General features: G+C 33.2%; 1 protein-coding gene across 1 annotated transcript in view; it reads left to right on the top strand.

Moving 5' to 3' along the window:
• The window catches only part of LOC126750379 (phagocyte signaling-impaired protein), a 63,056-nt gene that overhangs the window by 17,908 nt on the left and 23,731 nt on the right, over positions 1-21,417 (top strand). The window contains exons 7-12 of the mRNA XM_050459998.1: positions 430-769; positions 4,443-4,612; positions 4,666-4,880; positions 4,933-5,089; positions 5,161-5,280; positions 16,142-16,390. Of these exons, the coding sequence (XP_050315955.1) occupies positions 430-769; positions 4,443-4,612; positions 4,666-4,880; positions 4,933-5,089; positions 5,161-5,280; positions 16,142-16,390 (1,251 nt within the window). The remainder of the gene's footprint in view (positions 1-429; positions 770-4,442; positions 4,613-4,665; positions 4,881-4,932; positions 5,090-5,160; positions 5,281-16,141; positions 16,391-21,417) is intronic.

The raw sequence follows: 21,417 nt of genomic DNA, 5'->3' as shown, positions 1-21,417 counted from the left end.
TTTAAACAACACTCAACATTAAAGTTTTTGGTTCTAATAACGAAACCCATTATTTTGTGTGCCTCATTAACTGTGTTAATAATGTGATAGGTAAGAGCTAAATTACAGTCAAAAATTACACCTAAATCATTTTCATTGCTGTAATGTTCAAGCTGGGTACCGCTAATATTGTAACTATAATTAATTATATTTTTTTTAAGTATCAGCGACATTGCTGACCATTTTTTATTATTGAAATGAAATAAGTTTGCATTACAGCAATCAACAATCCTATATAAATCATTCTGCAGAGAGATGCAATTACCTAGAGAGATCATTGTCATGTTAATCTTAAAATCATCTGCAAAAAGTAGTTTTTGCGAATCAATAGAAACAGAAAATGTATGATAATATCCGAGTAGAACCTAACTCCCAACTAATTAATTTTAGGCCGACCAAATGCAACAACACATCTGCGTAATCCAATTGGCCCGGCTATGCGGCTACTACCGTAATTTATCCGGAGAACACTTAAGGGCCTTAGTAACTGCATTTATATTACATTATCAGCATGGATCCCAAGCTTACGGAAAAGGTTTGTTATCAACCGATCTTGGTCCTGCGGATTATTATGGGATATTGGCCGCTCACGTGCTCTACGACTTATCCAGGGGTGAAGAGGGAAACCACAATATGGTGGCGGCTCTGGCTCTTTTGGAGGGTTTACTGAAACATTCTCCCAGTAATTTTCATGCTAAATTGTTGGCTGTGAAGCTTTATCATATGATAGGTAAGTTCGGTTTTAATGTAGGTAAACAGCAGCTTTCTGTCGTAATGGTAAAATTTACATAAAAAAATCATGTAGGGCAACCAATCAGGATAAGATCTAAAGAATATGTTATTTAGATTTTGAACTTTATTTCAATTATCTATAATATTTTGTGAAAGTAATAAATCTTAATTTCATTATAAATGGATCAATTACTAAATATTCCTTATATTAATATAAGAAGTCTGCGAAATAAAGTCCATGCCTTCATTATATATGATAAACATAGAAATACACATAATTGCAATGACAGAAATGTGGATCTATCCACATGAAACAAGATGTTTTAATTTGCCATACTACTATGTGAGCTTATTTATTAGCAATAATTTAGAATATGAACCAGTAACCCTTAAAGCGATAGAAAATGGTGATTGCAACATTATAGTTGTGCATCTCTCACAAATAATTGTACAGTTATCAATATTTATAGACCTCTTTAATATGAACAGGATGGATAAAATGATGGAAAGTCAAAAATGCCTTGTCTTATCCTGAGAGATATGAATCTGGACTTACTCAGTAACTCTGTATTTATTAGAGTATAAGAGTATAACTTTTAATAGAAAAAGATACAAGGTAAACTAATGCAGCAGCGATCTCTGATTATTTTGACCATTATATGACATAAAAACTTTGCCGCATTTAGGTCCTATTAAAAGACATTTTTGAGAAAAACTTTCTATTCTAGTACATATACAAAGCGCTAGTTGAGTCATTGTTGGGGGTATGGCATTATAGCTGGGGAGGAGTGTATAAAACAAAATGAAAACCAATATAAACTGTGCAAGCAATGCATTGAAAATTTTAATTTTTAATTAAGTAATCACGGAAAAATGATATTCATTGTATTTTACTACTTAAAGCAGTTTTTCAGAACTACAGTCAGTAAACATTTCAAATATTAGTATACACAAGAATTCCTTCAAAAAACTGCGCATTGTTGCTGCAAATTTACTTGAATGTAATAATTGAACTTGACAAGATATCATGTATTATGTCAACTGAAAAATAATTTAAGAACTTGTTCGCAGCCACCTAGTCAAGAAATCAAAACCTTCTATGCTATTTCTATTAATTAAATGTGATTATTTAAATGGTTTAATTTTTTTCTTCTTATGGGTTTATTTATCCACCGATTTAAAAAATAATCATACCAAATTATTGGGAAAAAAAAATATTTCAAAAGTAGTTGTTCTCAATAATGTGCTATTTAAAAAAATAAAGTAAATGCCTGGTAAAACTACTGGTTTGGACATTTTAAATAGGTGCGTAAAATGCAATGAAAACTATTTTTCCGTGATTACTTGATAAAAAAATTAAAACTTTCAACGCATTCATGGCACCCTATTTTAAAATTAAAAAAATTGATTTTTTCTATAAGTATTTATATTATTTGCTATCAAAGATAAGTGTCTCATTTAAAATAAGAAAGTTAGTGTCACTTCCAGTTAAACAGGAAATGGCGGAAAATAACTTGATATGTCAAAAGATGCTTTTATATCAATTCCATCAATATATCTAACTTTATTTGTTTATCTTGAAGAGTAAAAAAGTGTTCCCTTTTTCCTGTGTCACCCGGTATAAAGAAAAAAGTAAGATGTTGGTCAACTATTGCCACAACACTCGACATAGAACCAATTGTAGTGTAACTATCACTTTATCTCGAAAACCATTAAATCTAAAATATTGGTTTATCTAGATATATCTATATTTATTGGTAACAGATTAAAGAAATTAATCTGTTTTTTTAGCAGCTGGGTTTTCTATGACTAAGATATGGCTATATTAAGTAGATCAATAGTGTGGTTTATTTTTGCTCTTTTCCTACTTGGATTAATATCGGATAATTAACTGAATAATGTCGGAAGAAGTGGTTTTGTGCAAACAAAGTCCTTCTTAATGCGGGCAAGACTAATGGAATGATATTTTCACTAAGGAACATGGACGATACTATTAACCAGAACCAAAACGTAAAATTCTTTTAAAAGTTTTGCGGTGGGACATACATACATGTCCAGGACATGGTTGCGAGGTTGACATCTGCTTTATATGCTCTACGTTCTTTATCGAGCTGTGCTTCCAAGCCGACTATAAGAACAGCATGCTTTGGACTTTTTCATCCTCTCTTGTCTTATGCCATATTATCCTGAAGACTCGCACCCCAAGCAATTCGAATTTTTAAAATACAGAGAAAAGCTATCAGAGTCTTGGCAGGTCTAAACTATAGAGACTGTTGTAGAGAAGCTTTTAGAACTCTTGGTATACTAATTATCCCTTCTCTCTATATACTTCGAATTAGTATTTGTCCATAAAAATAGATAGGGTTATGCGACTCATGCAGAGGTTCACGATTATAATACCAGGTCCAAACATAAATTGGTTCCGACTTACCAAAGTTTGGCGAGGTGTCAAAGTGGTCCAGAATATTGGGGTATTAAGTTTTTCAATAGAATACTTTTAGAGACGCAGGTACTGCATCATAGTGAAATGTTTAAAATGTAAATAATTTAATAAGCAGAATTATCCAATTTTATGGTATTCTTAGTACATACAGCTGTTTGCTCATCTAAGTACTTTATAAAATCTATTTCTACTGTAGTAATCAAATCAAATAAAATCATTTCTTACTTATTAAATACGTTAAAGTACATATAAAAAAATAATTTATTGACTAAAATGGATGTTGGTTAAAGAATTGCTTTATTTCCTTATTTAACATACTGCACATATCATATTTTTTCAGTTCACCAGGCAATGCATTGGAATTAAAAAAATTTGGTCTTATCTCTGGGTACTGAAAAGTTTTCCATATTTCTTGTATCATGATTTAGATTAATTTCATAGGTTTAGAGAAGCGGGATATTTTATACAAATAAAGAGAGAAGGAACTCATTGTTCCCAGCCTCAGCAATAAGTATCTATATTAAATAGTATTTAATAAACAGGTATATTAAAACGTATTCACGAATCTGTAATTATCATTATTGAGGTAATATATTTGATTTTTAATTATTTGATAAAAGATTTAGAAAATAAAATACCAAATACTTGAATATTTGAATTTTCCACATAAATTTTCAAGTTATATGAAAAAAGTGTTAATATATAAGTTGTAGATCTTTTTACTACCTACAACTTTGTTATTTAAGTTTTTTTTATAGAAGTTGTAGTTTTGTCAAAAATGTTATGATTGTTATATTGTCTTCCTTTTTCAATAGGTTTTATCCTACTGTTATTTTTATTCACTTTTTATTATTTTCAAAGGCTTCAGCCCTGCTCTGTAAAGAAAAAACTATGTTTTGAATAGAAAAATTCTTCTATTTATTAATAAAAAAAAAAACAATAATTTTAAAAAATTGGCTTCTTTATTAACTAACATACTAAAGTAGACTTATAAATAAGACATTTAACATAAACAGAGAAAACTAATTTCAATGCATAATTAAACTGTTGTTCACTTGATGTACCTACAGCGAAAACTAATATATTTGAATTTGAAATTACGTAAACCAAGTAAATTGAATTGTCTCAACTGAGACCTTGTGCTTCCAAGAAACTTCTTATTTAATAAATATTATAGGAAATATTCTCAAATTTTACATTCTAGACTAGTAACTCTTTTTCTTTTTAGGGGATAGTATGGATGCCAATTTTGTGTTTCACGGCCTGGACGTAAAACACATCCAACTAGATTCCCTCGGTTACGTTCACTGTGGAAGATTAGCTACCACCGGTCAATTTTCCTTGTGCGCCATGCATTTCGACACCACTCTGAAATTTTTTTCCAGTAATTATAGGGATGTAAGTGTTATTCCTCCCTTTCAAATTTAGAAGTTACGTATTAAAATTTTTAGAGCACAGACCACCTAACGTTCTCTTATAAGTTCGGCTCGTTTATGAAATTGGAAGAGTTTATGGATTTCAGGGAAAAACTTAATAATAGCATGCACTACACGACAGTGGTGGTAGATAGGATAATTTTAAGTCTAGTCGATTGTTCTGGGGTGGACAGTCTGTATGATTTGGATATATCTCCTAAGGACGATAAAATCGAGTGGGATAAACTTGTGTAAGTCATGTTTTAAAGCTCCAGGATCTTTTTTAATATTTTTTTCCTTTAGGGATAATCGCGATTTAAAAGTTTATGTTAACTGGGATCCAGAGTTCGCAGATCGGTCGTTAGAAGACTCAGAAGAGATTCGGCTTTTATTCGAGCAAGATTTGAGATTTTTGAAGATGAGGACTCACATTTTATGGACGTTGCATGCCGGGATAGAGGTCAGAAGAAGAAATCAGTATTTTTATCTCTTGTTTTTGAGGCATTTAGTGTGAAATAATTTACGTTTCAGATATTAAAATCGATGGATGGTTCGAGGCAAAAACATATCGAGAGCCTGAGGGCACTTTTAAAAGACTGGACCGAATTGGAAGAGGATGCGAGGACGAATTATTCAAAACCAGTACCTGAGGCAAGAATTTCATAATTAGTTACCTATTTAATTTTTTAATTTAATCATAAATAGCAAATACTTGAAGCTCAATAATCTTTAAATATAAATTTACTATTTGTTTTTGAAAGTGGTAGACCATGGTCATGTAGAAACAGGTAGTCAGACTGACATTGTCTTTGTTTTCGTACAACACGACGTTTCGGTCGGTAAGTATCTCAAGTGTAAACCGTTATCAAGTGTAAACTAAAGCAATTTCCTATTCTGCCGGCTTATATATGATTGATGGGATCAATGAGGCGTGAATTCTGATAATGCGTGAAGAGAGCGTCTGCTAGAAGAGGTCTCCATATGTTGGGAACATCCACACTGGGTTGACTGAAGACGTCCTGGTTTTGCGTTATGTAGCTAGCTTCCAGAAATTTCCTTTTTTGCCAATGTGATTCCTTCCTTAGGATTTTTGTTTCAGACCAGTGAATGTTATGGCCGTTTGTCCAAGCATTAAACTTCTTAGCAATTCGTCGGATTTTCTCGAATGTACTTTTATATAGGGGATTGCGAGAAGCCCAGTTGATTCATCCTCTTGCTTGGTTCTGGTTTCCTTCGCCATAGACCTCTGGATAAGTTTTTTGGGATAGCCATTCTGCTGCATATCTTTAGTAAGAAGTGCTACTTCCGCCTTGAAGTCTGCGTCGTTATTGCAGATGGTTACAGCTCGGTTATACAGAGACCTGATGATTCCAACTTTAGTCGAACCAGAGTGATTGGAATCAAAGTGTAAGTATTGTTTAGTATGTGTGGGTTTTCGATACACAGACGTTCTTATAATGCCATTTGTATTCCTGACAAGAACATCTAAGAATGGCAGCGTCGAATTTTTCTCCGTCTCTATGGTGAATTTGATACTTGGCACCATGTTGTTCAGGTGGTGTAAGAAGCCCTGAAGTTTGTCTTCCCCTTTATCCCAGATGATAAATGTATCATCAACTTATCGCAGCCATTTCTTTGGTTTTTGTCGTGAGGTGCTGATTGCCTGTTACTCAAACCATTCCATATATATGTTGGCTACCACCGGAGACAGCGATGATCCCATAGGCAGACCCTCATCCTGAGCGTAAAACCTATCTTCCACTTGAAAATAGGAATTACGTAGGCAGATCTCCAAAAGTTCCATCACTCCTCCGAGCGGAAGCTTGGTTCGAGACGGAAGTGACGTGTCATTGCTCAGTTTATCCTGGATAATATTTAGGGAATCTCCAATCGGGACATTGGTGTAAATACTTTCCACGTCAAAGCTAACCATTCTATCCTCTGGTCCGATGTTGATAGGTCTATAACGGTTGGAGATACTTACCGACCGAAACGTCGTGTTGTACGAAAACAAAGACAATGTCAGTCCGACTACCTGTTTCTATAAATTTACTAGATATATCCGCAGGAATTAAGGTTATATCTTTCCATTCCGTTAGAACATTGAATGTCTAGAATACACCTAGCTGCAAACCATAGGCGAGGTGTTTGAGTTCGCCATCACTCAAACAATGATGTCAAATCGATACATCTTTTATGAAAAATTGGAAGATCTAAAAAAATATTCAGTGAATTAAATTTTCCAAAAATGCGGTCGCTCGTAACCTTGGGCAACTCTGTTTAAAATGTCGGTAGACGCGGTCTTAATTATGTAGGTAGAAGATGGCAATGTTGTCAGGTTGGGAATAATGGGATAATATCCAATGCGGGTTGCTATCTCGTAACGGTCCGACGCGTAGCCCTCTGCATTTTATTAAGGAATACACAGTGTTACCCCGTAACGGTCCGGCACGCAACCCCGTGTATCCTTTGGATATTAGGAATAAGGAGATAATGTCCAATGCAGGGTGCTACGTCGTAACGGTCCGACACGTAGCCCCCTAGCACTTTTTTTAAGGAATACACAGTGTTACCCCGTAACGGTCCGGCACGCAACCCCGTGTATCCTGTAGACACTAGGAATAGGAAAAAGGGATTTGCCTACCTTCTTACCTATTATACTTATATGCTGACAACAGCGGCGGAGTGAAGAAGCTGGCGGCGGCGGAGCGATGTACGGTACTGTGGGGCTTACCTCGGTCGGTTACTGTTGACGCTTCGGTCAGTCTTCTCGGTCGGACTGTTCTCAGCGGACTGCTCCTCAACGTAGTGATGCGAAGAGTCCGGATTATTAATCGTCCGTTCAATCCGAATATCAAATTATTCCAAATCAATCCGGATATCTAAATCGTCCGGATACACGCCGCCCGTCGTCCGTTCGACCGACAATGAAATAATTGTATCAGCTTGCACGAGGCTCACGAAGTTCCACATTCTATCGGCTAAGAGAATCCGAATTAAATCGTCCGGACAAATAACCCGGCAATCGGCAATATCGTCGCGTCGCCTTGTGTAAATATTGCTTTATCTATCCTTATTGTACTCATTTAGAAACATAAGAGAGAATACGAGAACGCCCAAATTGTTTAAGGGTCGCCGGACCTTCAGAAGTTTTTTTGTAAACAAAGCATTTTTGCATTGATATTTTGCATCGTTTAAAATACACTTGATTTATTACATACATAATTAGCTATTTTAGTTTTAATATCATGTAGAAATCCGTAAAAACGAAATGTCTAATGGGTTGCATAATACATACCTTATATTCGAAAAACAGCTATAAAAAACGTTTATCGGACGGTCGAGCATCGAGCCCGAAGGCCGAAACATGGCATAATTTGCCGAACGGGCGAGACATCGAGCGGATGAATTAATCCGGATGAAAAAACCGAATTTTCAATTCATCCGAATCAATGCGTCCGGATATTGAATTAATCCGGATTTTTACAACACTACCTCAACGGACTGTGCATCGTGTTATATAGAGTACGGACATGCGCGGTACTTAGTAAACGCGGTAACAGTAGTGGTGGTACGGACACGAACGGTGCTGAGGTATTAAACGCGATAGTAAATTAATAATTAACGCGGTTGCGCGATTATTAACAAAATAGAAACTTTCCTAACTTTACTGGGCAAAGCTTAGTTGTCAATATCTTGAAAATTATGAATATAAGTTGGAAAAAGAACCGAGTAATTCTATAGATAAACAACAGAATTACAGAAAATTTAGTAACTTCGTTATAATTTGTGCAAACTGATTTTCTAGGCTCATTTCAAATAATATCTCATTATTTAGCAAGTTAAAATTAATAAATATATTAACAATGCATTTAGAATTATTATTTTGGAACCAAGTCTCTGTAATTATTCAAATTAGGCCAAATTTCTGTATACTATAAACAAAATTGTATCTAGCCTGTTCCAAGATACAACTAATTTTATGTCCTTTTTACAGCAGACATAACCAGCACAATAATATTTTCACTATTAGACTAAAATAAAATAAAAGCTATTCATTAGTAATTTGAAACTTATAATACTTATAATAGTTAATAGACACATGAAAAAATGGTGGCAAAATTAATACACGAAGCAACAGAAGTTATCGTAGTTGCCAAGCTTTTTTATGGATTTTTATATGGAAATTATGAAATTGGGTTGGAACGTTATATTAGAGGTAGTTGAATGTTGAATGAAACTTTTTTAGAGGTTGAAACAAGCATAAGTTTGGGTTTGGTTAATTGGATTATTGTTTAGGATATGTTAAAGGAAAAGGTTTATCCATCTCCTTTGGGAGTTATCGCCTTTTATGTTTTCTTCATATTTTTAACATCTAACAATAATTTTTTTACCGAAAAACTTTTATTTGTAGAGGTTTGCAACCATCTCAAATCCGTTTAGATATTCACAAAAAATGTTTAGTTTGCAGAGGTTCGTAACCACCGTAACTAGATTTAGTTATTCATTGTTAATATCTGGACAAAAAACTATTAAAATTCCTTGGCAATTCTAGGAGATAGGGGCATTATATCGATTAAATAACAGCAAACACGGACAATAAATAGGTTGCTGGCAAACGACATATACTGCGTTCTCGATATGGTTGCTAGATATCGACCGTAGACTAGTTTCACACATACATTATTTTTGGGGCGATTACTGGTTTGAATAAGCGAAAAATTGCCAGATTATAGCGATATACCCTATAAGGATCACACCTAACTCGCCTGCGTATGCCAATATATACAGGGTGATTCATTGAGAATAGGCAATCTCTGAACTGGAGATACTATACACCAAAATATGGTGATTGAGCTTAACATGTCTTATACAAATATTGCAGGTTTACGAGATACAGGATATTTAAAGTTGGAATTTTAATTTAAAATTTCTTAATGATTTTGTGATTTTAAGCTTGATAAGTTCTTAAAAATTGGTGACTTTATGCGTTTTGACATGAAAATTACGAATTTTGTGGTGAATTTAGCATTATTTATACAGGGCGATAGTTACACCCTGTTACTTAGGTAAATTACAACATATCTTTTTTGTCTAATTAGTTATGGCTAAAACTAGTAGAAAATCTAAAAGGCAGTTCAATTTTGAATAAAAAAGGTAATTTTGTTTATTTCATGGAACTCTATCAGTAAACATTCAGCGTAAAAAATCCTAAGCCATCGTTATTACATTGGCTTAATAGGCATTTATTCTCTTAAATTACTACTATGTAACAACAGGTAACAATCAGTAACAATATTAAAAGAAAACTTCCAAGTAAATGCTCAAAATGCCCGCCTTCCACTTCAATGCACTTTATAAGGCGTCTCCTTCAAGATCTTTGAATATTAAATAACATTTGTCGATTATTTTTGATAATATTAGCAGCTTCTTGAATTTTCTGTCGTAATTCTTCTATGGAATTAATTGTATCTTTGTAAACCATGTCCTTCATGTGTGACAATATTGAGAAGTCTACAGCAGTGTTACTCAAACTTTTTTCGTGATGGAACCCTTTTAAAAAACTAAATTTTTAACGGACTCCTAAACTCTAAACTAAAAGCGAAAGCAGTTATATGTGAATTGTTTATTAATAATCATACAAAAAAAGACAGATACAGTAAGTAGTGAGTTTGTAAGCAAATGATAACACTAAGTTCATTTAATGCGAGGCATGTAATTGTTTTTTATTCCTCATCAACTGTGTAATGTCAGGCTTGATAGAAGAAAGTTGAATTCTCATGTCTGGTTCGGCATCCAGTCTATTGAGGTATTTTGTTTTTGTAGCTGTATATGCTGAAAATCACGTTTCACTCAAATACGTTGTTGGGAACGGCAAAAGAACATTCAAAGCTTCTGTGGCAAGTTGTGGATATTCATCACCAACCTTTCACCAAAAATCATTTAGTGAAATTGTTTTGAACAATGATTACATGCTTGTATCCGATGTCATTTCTAGAAATGATTCATAGATCTGATTTGACATATTTTCAGGCTGCAATTTAGATGAAAAAATTCAGTTTTGTATTCTGTTTTTCAGGAAAGTAAGATTCAAAAGTCCATTGCAGATCATTGAGATATTGTACCAATTCAACAAATATTTTATTTTGAAATATTTCTGTATCACTAAGACTATGGTGACTAAGGAACTCAATTAGCAATGAAAAGCTTTCAATTTCTCTCTTACCAAAACAAGTAATCCAAAAATCTAATTTTCATTTAAAGGCAGTTATTTTGTTGTTAGCATTGAAAACTGTTGTCTGTTTTCCTTGTAGTGGCAGGTTTAATTCCATTCAGATCGAGACAACCATCTCACTTCAGTATGGAGCAATAGTCTTTTATGATCGCTACGATAATCTTCACATAATATTGAGAACAATTGGGATTGTAGTGGACGTGACTTGACAAAATTAATAATTTTTACTGACTCATCAAGAACCAATTTTAGATTTGGCGGAATTTTCTTAACCGCGAGTGATTGTCTATGCTGGATGCAGTGGCTGGACCTACAATTTGGCGCTTTCATTTTTATTCGTGATATTGCTCCTGCTGTTCTACCTGTCGTTGCCTTGGCTCCATCGGTAGAAATATCAATGCAATCATTCCAATCGAGTTGGTTTTCTTCAAGAAATTTGTTAATCGTATTAAAAATTTCTCCTCCGGTTGTGTTAGTAAGCAGCGATGTGCACATGAGGAAGTCTTCTTCGAGTGAATGTTTATATGGATATTGCACGATTACTAGCAAGATCAATCAAGCAACATCAGTCGACTCATCCATTTGCAAGACAAATTTGTTATTTTGAAGCCGTTCCAACATAAACCAGTTCTTGTTTTATGTTTGCTGCGATATCCCCAATTCGGCACGTAACTGTATCGTTCGAAAGCGGCTCTGTAGAAAGATGCTTTACAGATTTGTCGTCGAGCATACATTTTGTTATGTCTACCATACATAGTTTTATTAGCTTTTTAGCGATAGTGTGCGCTTGTCCTGCTTGGGCAATGCGGTAACTAACCAAATACGATGCCTCCGTGGCCTTTTCATTCACAGTCGCATACGTCATGTTTTTTGGCTTCTTAATAATTGTTCTTTTTTACGTAGAAAAAATTCTTTACTTTTGTTTTTGAAGTCGGGATGTACAGTTTCTAAATGTCGGCGCATCTTAGCAGGTACTATGGAACTATTAGGAAGGAATTTGCTGCACAACATACAAAGAGGTGAGACGTTGGAATCAACAATTCGTTCGAACAACGATTCGTCATACTTTCGTTTTTTCACCTTCAGTGTGTCATTAGATGTTTTACTACTTGAACTTGAAACCATAAAACTAGAACCTGACGCCGTCATATCACCTTGATTTGAATTTGACACATCATCCAAGCGAACCACATTTTTTGCAACACCTTTAAGCCAGCGCTCCATTCTTTTTTAACACTAATTTGATTTAGTTAATTTTATGACAAATAGTATCTCTTGACGTACGAAATACAAGATTTTACAACGACTACGAACAACAACAAGACAAGCGAACATAAAATACTAAGCGCGGTGTGAGTAATTTTTGCGGTAGGTTGCTTGATTAATAAATTCTCCGCGCCAAACAATCCTCCTTTATATTATACCAGCAACCATAGCCAGACGATTTTCTCCGAAGTACGCGTCGACGCACGAGCACGAGAAACAGCGCGACGAACCGAGGTCATTCGAATGCTTATAGTCCGGGGGCGAATGGTGGCGTACGAGTAATGCTATAACATTTCGATGTAATAGATCGGACATTTACTTAATAATACATATATTACATTTTCGAATATGTACCAGTAACACCTATAAGTAGGCGTTTCGTTTTGGTTGTTTATTTTTATCTTAGGTAACTTTATTTTTATAGGGTCCACTTTAATACATGCATTCATTTATTATGACTGCTGGCGGAGCCCTACCGGAGGTTTCGCGGACAACACTTGAGTAACGCTGGTCTAGAGGGTTTAAGTCTGGACCTCTAGGTGGCCAAACAAATTCACTGCCACGCCCAATCCACCGGTGAGGAAAATGTTCATTCAGGTATCGCCGTACTGGCAGAGAAAAATGTGGCGGCGCCCCGTCTTGCAAAAACCACATGTTCCGCCTTGTGGCTAGTGGTACATCTTCTAGTAGTGGGTTTAACTGTTGTTCAAGGAAGTTTAAATAGAGGGGCCCGTTCAGATTAGGAGGAAGTTCAAAAGGACCAATAAAAAAACCAGATATCACACCACACCAAATATTTACCTTGAATTCATGCTGAAAATTTCGTTACTTTAGAGCATGTGGATTTTCGGAGTCCCACAAATGATTGTTTTTCCAATTAAAAATACCTCGTCTAGTAAACGCCTCATCGGTGAAAAGAAGGTCATTAAGAAATTCCGGGTTTTCGGATTGTTTGTTTATCTATCATAAATTGAGCAAAATGTAGGCGAACTGGTGAATTTTGAGGTAGCAAATTTTGGACAGGGGTATAGTGTGGACGGAGATTCTCTTGCTTTAAAATTCTCCAAATAGACGATTGGCATATTCCTGTTGCCGTACTTAACCGACGAGTACTGAGATCTGGATTTTCCAAAATACGAGCTGAATTCTCGTCTTTATCATCGACGTTGATATTTTTTGGAGCACCATTTAAGGTTTTAGGACGAAAACACCCTGTTTCGCCTAGGCGGGTATAAATACGTCTGAACAGTTTGTGATTGGGTTGTGTTCGATTTCTGGCTGCACCAAGTCCACTATAATTTGACTGAGCAAAAACGCAAATCATATCACGCATTTCACTGTTGGAATATTCATTATGACGTGGCATTTTCTTATTTTAGAATTTTTACTACAAATAATACACTCTTACTTAGTGACAGTAAAATTGTCATATAATTTCTTTACACGTAAAACTGATAAGTGCTGACACAAGCCTACTTGAAAAAAAGTCAATGTAATAACGGCGGCTTAGGAGTCTTTACGCTGAATATTTAAAATGCAAATAACTTAAAAACTAGATAGGGTTACACGAAATAAACAAGAGTACCTTTTTTATTCAAAACTGAACTGCCTTTTAGATTTTCTAGTCGTTTTAGCCATAACTGATTAGGCAAAAAAGATATGTTGTAATTTACCTAAGTAATAGGGTGTAACTAACGCCCTGTATAAATAATGCTAACTTCACCACAAAATTTGTAATTTTCATGACAAAACACACAAATCAAAACAGTCGCCAATTTTCAAGACGATTGTTGAAAATTAATTTCAACAGATATTAGATTTTAAATAGTATAGGGTTTTTATTAATATAAGAGACTTGTTTGTGTTTCTGGTTCGGAGAAAAACAAGATGCCTTCGGTTTGAAATCATAACAAACTCTTTTATCGCGTTGCCGATAGGATTGCGTCATCTTATGAAGGAGAAGTTTTTGCGTGGTGTTATTCTTTTTAAAACAGTTCAGTCCGCATTTATTCGTATAATGAAATAGAACGATTGAAGATGGCTCAGCGAAAGCCAAAAACTCGTTATCAAAATTAAAATATAAAGTTAATCAAATTCGTTCGTGCAATAATAAAGGATATTAATCCTAAAAGCCAGTAAAATTTCGTGCTGCTAAAATGTATCAAATTTTCTCGTCCTTCTCACCGCTCCTTTAGTTAAATTTTTAAAAACCACTTTCTTTATTATTTGTTTTCTCTGGCGTCATTTATGTACTTTACTGTGAGTAATATAGTTATTTAAAGCAAACTTTTGTCGGAGTGACTTTTATTTTTGTCGTACAGCCACTTATTAAAATTTTCTCTTCATGTACCCGTAAACCGTACGATACTGCTTAAAATCACAAAATTATTAAGAAATTTTAAAAACCCTGTATCTCGTAAACCTGCAACATTTGTATGACATGTTAAGCTCAAACGCCATATTTTGGTATGTAGTATCGCCAGTTCAGAGATTGCCCATTTTTAAGGAACCACCCTGTATATGACCCACTTCAGACTTCTTCCATTTCTAACTATTTTCTTGTCAGGACAAAAATGTTAATTTCAAATCCGGTAGCGGTAAATAAATATTTTAATTTTAATATATGGGGCGTTTACCAATTTTTATTATAAAACAATATAAATCAAATGCTAATCTTAGTGATAATTACTTACATTATATATTTAAAAACCACGATACTTAAATTACTTGTTGATTATGTTGATAAATATGTTGATACATGTACTCAAGTGTAAGATGACATAACGTATGTACCTGGAAAAAATTAATGTGTTGAGCAACCAATTTCCCAATTATGTTATTTTATTTAGTATTTAGATATTTTGATTATTAAAAGATTTAAACATTTGTAACTTGTTAAATTATTATTTAATAGTTATTTATTATATTTGGAATATTGTTACGCATTGTGTCTGTCACCCACTAGCGCAATATAAATGTGCTATTAACTGCTTAAACAGATAGTAAAATAGGATATTTGGAAAGGTATAGTTTCATGTTTCATACTATAAATAGTACAGGAAAACGTAGTTTGCAACATACAAATCTGTAAGTGGCTCAAACACTCCACAATACAGAAAGATTGCTCTGTGGCTCAATCACTCCACAATAAGCAACTTGTTGGTAAATAAATCTACGTTATATGGTCATTTTACGTAAAAGGAAAAATATGATATGCAGCTCTAGCACTCTGCTTTTATTAAATGAATTATCTGTAAATATTTTATGTAGATTAAACAGGTATTAAATGTTTTATGTCAAATATTATCATTATCTTGTAAAACACATATATTTAAAATAAAATTTTGTAATGTAAATAGCAACAACAATAAAAATAGGAAATAAAAAATAATAGAAATTGGATATGCTCCGTGAGAAAACTCACCAGTATAAAAATAATCCAAACTAAGGCACAAGCACTTAAAACAAATAATATTCACGCACGCTACTTTCACTTCAAAAGTCGAATACGTTTTAAAAAGATTTTTTAAGCAAAGTTTGGATCTCAGGGCTCTTAGACTGGAGGTTTATAAGATCGAACCTTAAGTATCGAATTACTCTTGTATGGCTTGTCCATAAATTCTTTCTTAATCTTACTAGTTATTGCGGCGTTAAAAGAAATGGGACGAAGTGTTTGGTCTAGTTTAATATTTTTTAAAGGAAAAAAAAACTTACATCTTACATTCTGCAAAAAGACAATTTTAAAAAGAAGTTTTTAAATTTATTATTAATTAAAAAAACGCACTGAGAAATCACTTAAAAAATCCTAAGTAATCCCTTGCAGCATGGAATATTAAGCATGTTTATCAACAAAATATCTCGTCTGCCACCTGTGTAGATATTGCGCTCATTCCAAAACAGCCATTGTTGATTCTAGTGTATTCAATGTTCTAAGTTCCATTCCTGAAAAGAAATTGTTTTAACCATAATCTGTCTATCAATCATTCCGTTTAAATCGGCTTTTATTTCCAGGACTTAATAGCTTATCCGGCTCCTTCTAGGCTGCACGGTTATCTCGATACCCCCTATAGACAATCAATCAGCGCCGTGTTAGAATTTTTCGTTTCCCTTTCGTTGGACGTGAAGGTGGAGGAGACCTGTAGGGATGCCAAATTGCAATTTGAGAGCCTCGTGCAGACATTAGAAAAGAAAGTTATAAGTGATTCTTCGGATTTCAGGGAGAAGCGGAAAGGGTTGGAGTTATTGGTAAACCACTTGGAAGTAAGTGTAAACTGTATTATTTCTTTAAATGGCAACATCACCATGTTTACTTTTCGTGAATATACCGGGTATCTCAGCTTTTGTTATCTAACTTTCAAAAGTGACAACATTGCAATTTTTTTATATTTTTTTATTTATTATGAAACGTACATGTAAATGTAAATACTTCATTTTACAAAAGACTCGTATTCAGTGGAACCTCTGTGTCTCGAAGTTCAAGGGACTGCTAATTTTCTTCTACTTATTAGATTTCGAGATTTTCATATTAATACGTTGAAGGACAGTACAGATACCTAGAAACTGGTTAAAAATGGCACGACTATTTTTTAACAAATTTTTCATTAGAATGCGAAGTTAAACCTAGAAAGTTCTTAGAAATTAAAAATAATATGTATTTTTGTAACTTTTAGAGTATTTTGAAATTGACGCCGATAGACGTCTTGTCAATTTTTAGGTAGATTTTTGGTTGTAAATTGGCACAACGCCGATAGACGTCTAAATATAAAAAGAAAAAATTATGGCATTTGTATTCAAATAAAACCAAAAACATACAAAAAAATGTTTTATTCTAAAACAAAAATTTTTCAAAAAAGGTATTACAAAAAATAGAATACCTACTTAGGTAATAACTAAAAACATTTTATTTCTGGCTTGTGTGCCATTGCTTGCCAACAACTTGAGCACAGGGGTGGTTTTTCCCTACAACCCTTACATCTATAGCTTGTTTCTTTTCGTACCTTATTCTTGGTGCACATTCTGCACTTTAAAAATATGGACTTTTTCTGAGACTGGCCGCCAGGAGTCCCTGGGATTTTTTCAGGCCAATGACATTGCAATTCTTGCATCGTATTATTGTCTTGATTGATATGAAGATTGTCATTAGTCTGTGCCGTGCAGTACCATATCTCGTCCCTCAATATCAGTGGGTAGATTGATAAGGGATTTAATTAATTCATCTCTAAACTGCACAAAACGAAATTTACGCGAATACCTTTTGCAATATTTTCTATATAGAAAAAAAGCATTCCATGCACTCATGTCAACCAAGTACAATTTAACCTTTTTGTACCATCTTATTGGTTTTCTTGTAGCGTTGTAAGTTGAGATCATCTGATCACATCGATCAATTCCCGACATATGTTCGTTATATGTTCATATACATCTCGCTTATCTTTCCATTTCGACATATAAACTTGATTTTTTCGCATCCAAAAATGCTCGCCACGCTTCAATTTTTTTTAAACGACTAATTTTGGATTGCCCCGTCGATTGGACCTGAGACTACCATTACTATGAGTCCTTAATTTTAAAAGTTTTTCGGATAAAGTTATGCTATTATAGTAATTGTCGATGTAAAGTTCGTGTCCCTTAAGTAAGTAAGGTTGCATCAGCCGGAGAACTACTTTTTCTGTCACAGTATGATTACCAGCATTGATTGAATATTTGGGAAGATACGCAATCCTGTGTTAAAAAGTGTACCCGGTCGACTATCGGATTGCCGATTTGCCGTTCAGTTTCGTGCACCGTGTGGTGCTGCCGCGAAGCGTCAAATCTAGGAACGATTTATTTTAGCTGTGTGGACTTGGCTTTTGGCTTCTTTGAGTCAGGTTTTCAACGACGCTGGAATCTCCGGTTACGCGGCCGTGTTGGATATTTTTTTAAGACATGGGATGATGCCGCCAACTATGTTTTTATTATTTTTTTTAACATACAACACAGTGATGTCATTTAGGTGGTCAAGTAATGAGTGATCTACTTAAGGGTGGAGACACTGAAATTTCTTAAAAGTTAAATTTTATAAACAAATAATTACTTACTTAAATAAGTTTTTGAGACAAAAATATATATAAAAAGCTATTTTTACAAAATTACCAACAAAGTTTAATACAAGTTATAATTCCAACAATAAACATTATGTTTTCTCCATTTTGTGTTCAAGAGGATCAAGTTTTTAAATAAAAAGCCTGTTGCACTTAATTAACTAAAAACTAATATTCAAAAAATATGTGGAACAAATTTTAAGATATAAGCAGGTTTAATAGAAAGATACATAGCCAAATCAAAGATACATCATGTCGAAGCTCTTGAAAAATGCTTTCCAATGATACTATAGAAAATCACATTTTAGAAAATTCTTCTCTATTTATCAGTGAAACCACATTTTTTAATATTATTTAATTAAATGTTCAAAAGAAATCAAATATTCAATATATAATATATTCAAATATGCTGGCATGAATAAATCAGAAAGGTACTTAAACTTCATAAGTTATATCCCTATAAACTGCAAATACTGCAAGAAGTTAAAACTAGTTCAAGTAATGAATTTATATAATAAATAATATAAAGGTAATGAAAATAATAGGTCCTATTATATTCCCTTAAGGAACGCCGATTTTATATAAATTCCTGGACAAAATTATCGCACTTTCGCACCACTGAATATTTTGTCAAGAAAATTTAAATAAAAATAAATATTAGTTAAAACCGTTATATATCTTTTCTCATACAAAAAGCAGAACTAGACAAAAACTATGTTTATGTTCTATCATGGAACATGCTGCTTGTGAGGAGTGGGAAAACATTCCGCAGGAAACTTTTCAAAATTTGATACGAGGAATGCCGCAAAGACTTTAAGCGGTCATTGAGTCACAGTCAAGCAGCTAGAGGTAGCAATACACGATATTAAGAATTCATATGGGTTTATTGTTTTCTTTTTGTATCAAAATTGAAATTAGTAAAAATCGATATTTTTTCCTTGAATTGAATTAAGTTACTTAAATTTAGTTTTGTTAAATAGAATATAATTTTTTTTGTTAATAAATAAGTTAACAATGCTTATTATTCATTTTTTTATGTTTATTAAAAAAAAATCAAGTGGTTCGATAATTTTGTCCAAGAGTTTATTTCTGGGGAACCTAAGTTGTTATTTACTTTAGTGTATTGCTTTCTTGAGAATAAATAACTTTCAACGACTTCCAATACAATGCTTTTCACTCCATAATGTTCAAGAACATCAAAGAGGTTTTGGTGAGACACTGTGTCGAAAGCCTTAATAAGGTCCATGAAAACTACTATCACCTTATCATGATCGTCAAGGCCTTCTCTGGCGATCTCCGAGATAAGCCACTCTATAGCATCGGTGGTCCTTCAATAATAGTAAATTCAAGCAAGAAATCAATCTATCCTTTAATGCTTTTTCAAATAATTTGGTTAGATTATTAACTAGGTTAATTGCTCGATAATTTTGAATTTTATTTCGTGATTCGGCCCTATGAATTGGAGTTATTAAGGAGACTTTAAAGTATTCTGGTAACTTTTCCGTTTTAAAGATTGGATTAACTATGTGTTGTAAAACAATAAAAGGGTGAATTATCAATAAAATCCTGTTGATTATTCCGTGCATCCCTCGACTACTATCTGATTTTAATGATGATATATGATATAAGTTCCATGACTGACACTAGTTTTAAAAACATAGACAAGCTGGGACTTTGGTTTGCAAGAAGTTAAAATTAGTTAAAGTAATGAATTTATATAGGTAATGAAAAGAATAGGTCCCATTATATTCCTTTAAGATATGCCGATTTTAATTATTTCTGGGAAACTTAAGTTGTTATTTACTTTAGCGTATTGCTTTCTTGAGAATAAATAAGTTTCAACGGGCACTTTTATTTCTTGCTCTAGTTCTGTACAGACACCACAAAGTATTTGTTGCAAATGTTTGACATCACCAGAGGATCGTTAAAAAGTTGGTCTTGTTCATCCTTAATAACCAATGTATTGCTTTTTTGTCCTTGGCTCCACCGGTTATCTTATTTATGATTTTATATACTTTTTTCATATCATTCTTGTTTCTATTTCTATTTTGTTTTTGTAAAATGTATACTTTGTTATATTTATAAGTTTATTTAAATGATTTCTATAAGCTTTGTAAGTGTTTGTAATTCATGATCGTAATGTTTTGGTAGGTTCCTCTCTGTACGTGTTTAATTGAGGCAATCAGTCCTCTTGTTATCTATTCCTTCACTCTCTTTTTAGTGTTTTTAAATTCTCTCAGATGCCTTCATAATTTTTGAAGTGTAATGTTCATAATTTCAAGTCATTAATTTTTTAATTAAATTCCAACCATAATTGGATAGTGATCTATGACACAAATAATATGTAGCAATTTATTAGTTTTGTTGTTTGTTGTTGTGCTGGTGTTGATAAAAAATGGGTATAGGCAGGAGTCTGAGTCATATCTAGTTGTTAGTTTAATATAAAGCAGAAAACCACAATTTGACATAAGACTGAGATATTCATTTACTGTACTATTTACGTCCTTCAAGTCAATATCTATATCCTCTGTAAAGATTTCTATATTATTTTGCAATTTGTCATCAAAAAACATTATCAGCGAATCATTACTGTTAAATCCTCCCCATGTGCTATAACCTTCAATATTAAAATATTCAGAAGATGTTAATTGAAAACACTCAATACACAACTCACAGCAAAAATAAACACATCACAATGATTAAATTTTGCTTGTTGAAATAAAAGTAATAATTTATCAACATTTTCTTGTTGAATTCTGACTAGTTATTACTTAAAGACTATAACATAAATAATACATTTTTGTCTTAATGTAAAATTTTATTCAAAAACTTTACATTAGAACACCTTGCCAAACTTTAAAACGGTTTTATTTGAATTATTCGATTAAAAAACAATGATTTTCAAAAATCCAAAATTACACAACATGCATTCGACAATAACCATAGAATAAACTGGAATGCTTCCTCAATTTTAGCAAAGAAACTAATTTCAAAATTATGTAAACTAAAGGAAAGTGCGTTTATAATGTTAAATGAAGATAAGTGCTTAGCTACTTGTTCGGTAGATTTTAATAATACATGGATTCCTTTGTTAAAAAGAGAGGTAGAACAGGGCATTCTCAAAATTAATTAATAATTTAAAATATATGATATTCATATATTTTCTATAATTAAATTACATTAAGATCACACCCCTTTAATTTTAAA

This window comes from Anthonomus grandis, chromosome 2 (assembly GCF_022605725.1).
Source record: "Anthonomus grandis grandis chromosome 2, icAntGran1.3, whole genome shotgun sequence".
Classification (NCBI taxonomy): Eukaryota; Metazoa; Arthropoda; class Insecta; order Coleoptera; family Curculionidae; genus Anthonomus; species Anthonomus grandis.
Note: the sequence above shows the minus strand (reverse complement) of the source record. Positions and strands in the feature narration are given on the sequence as shown.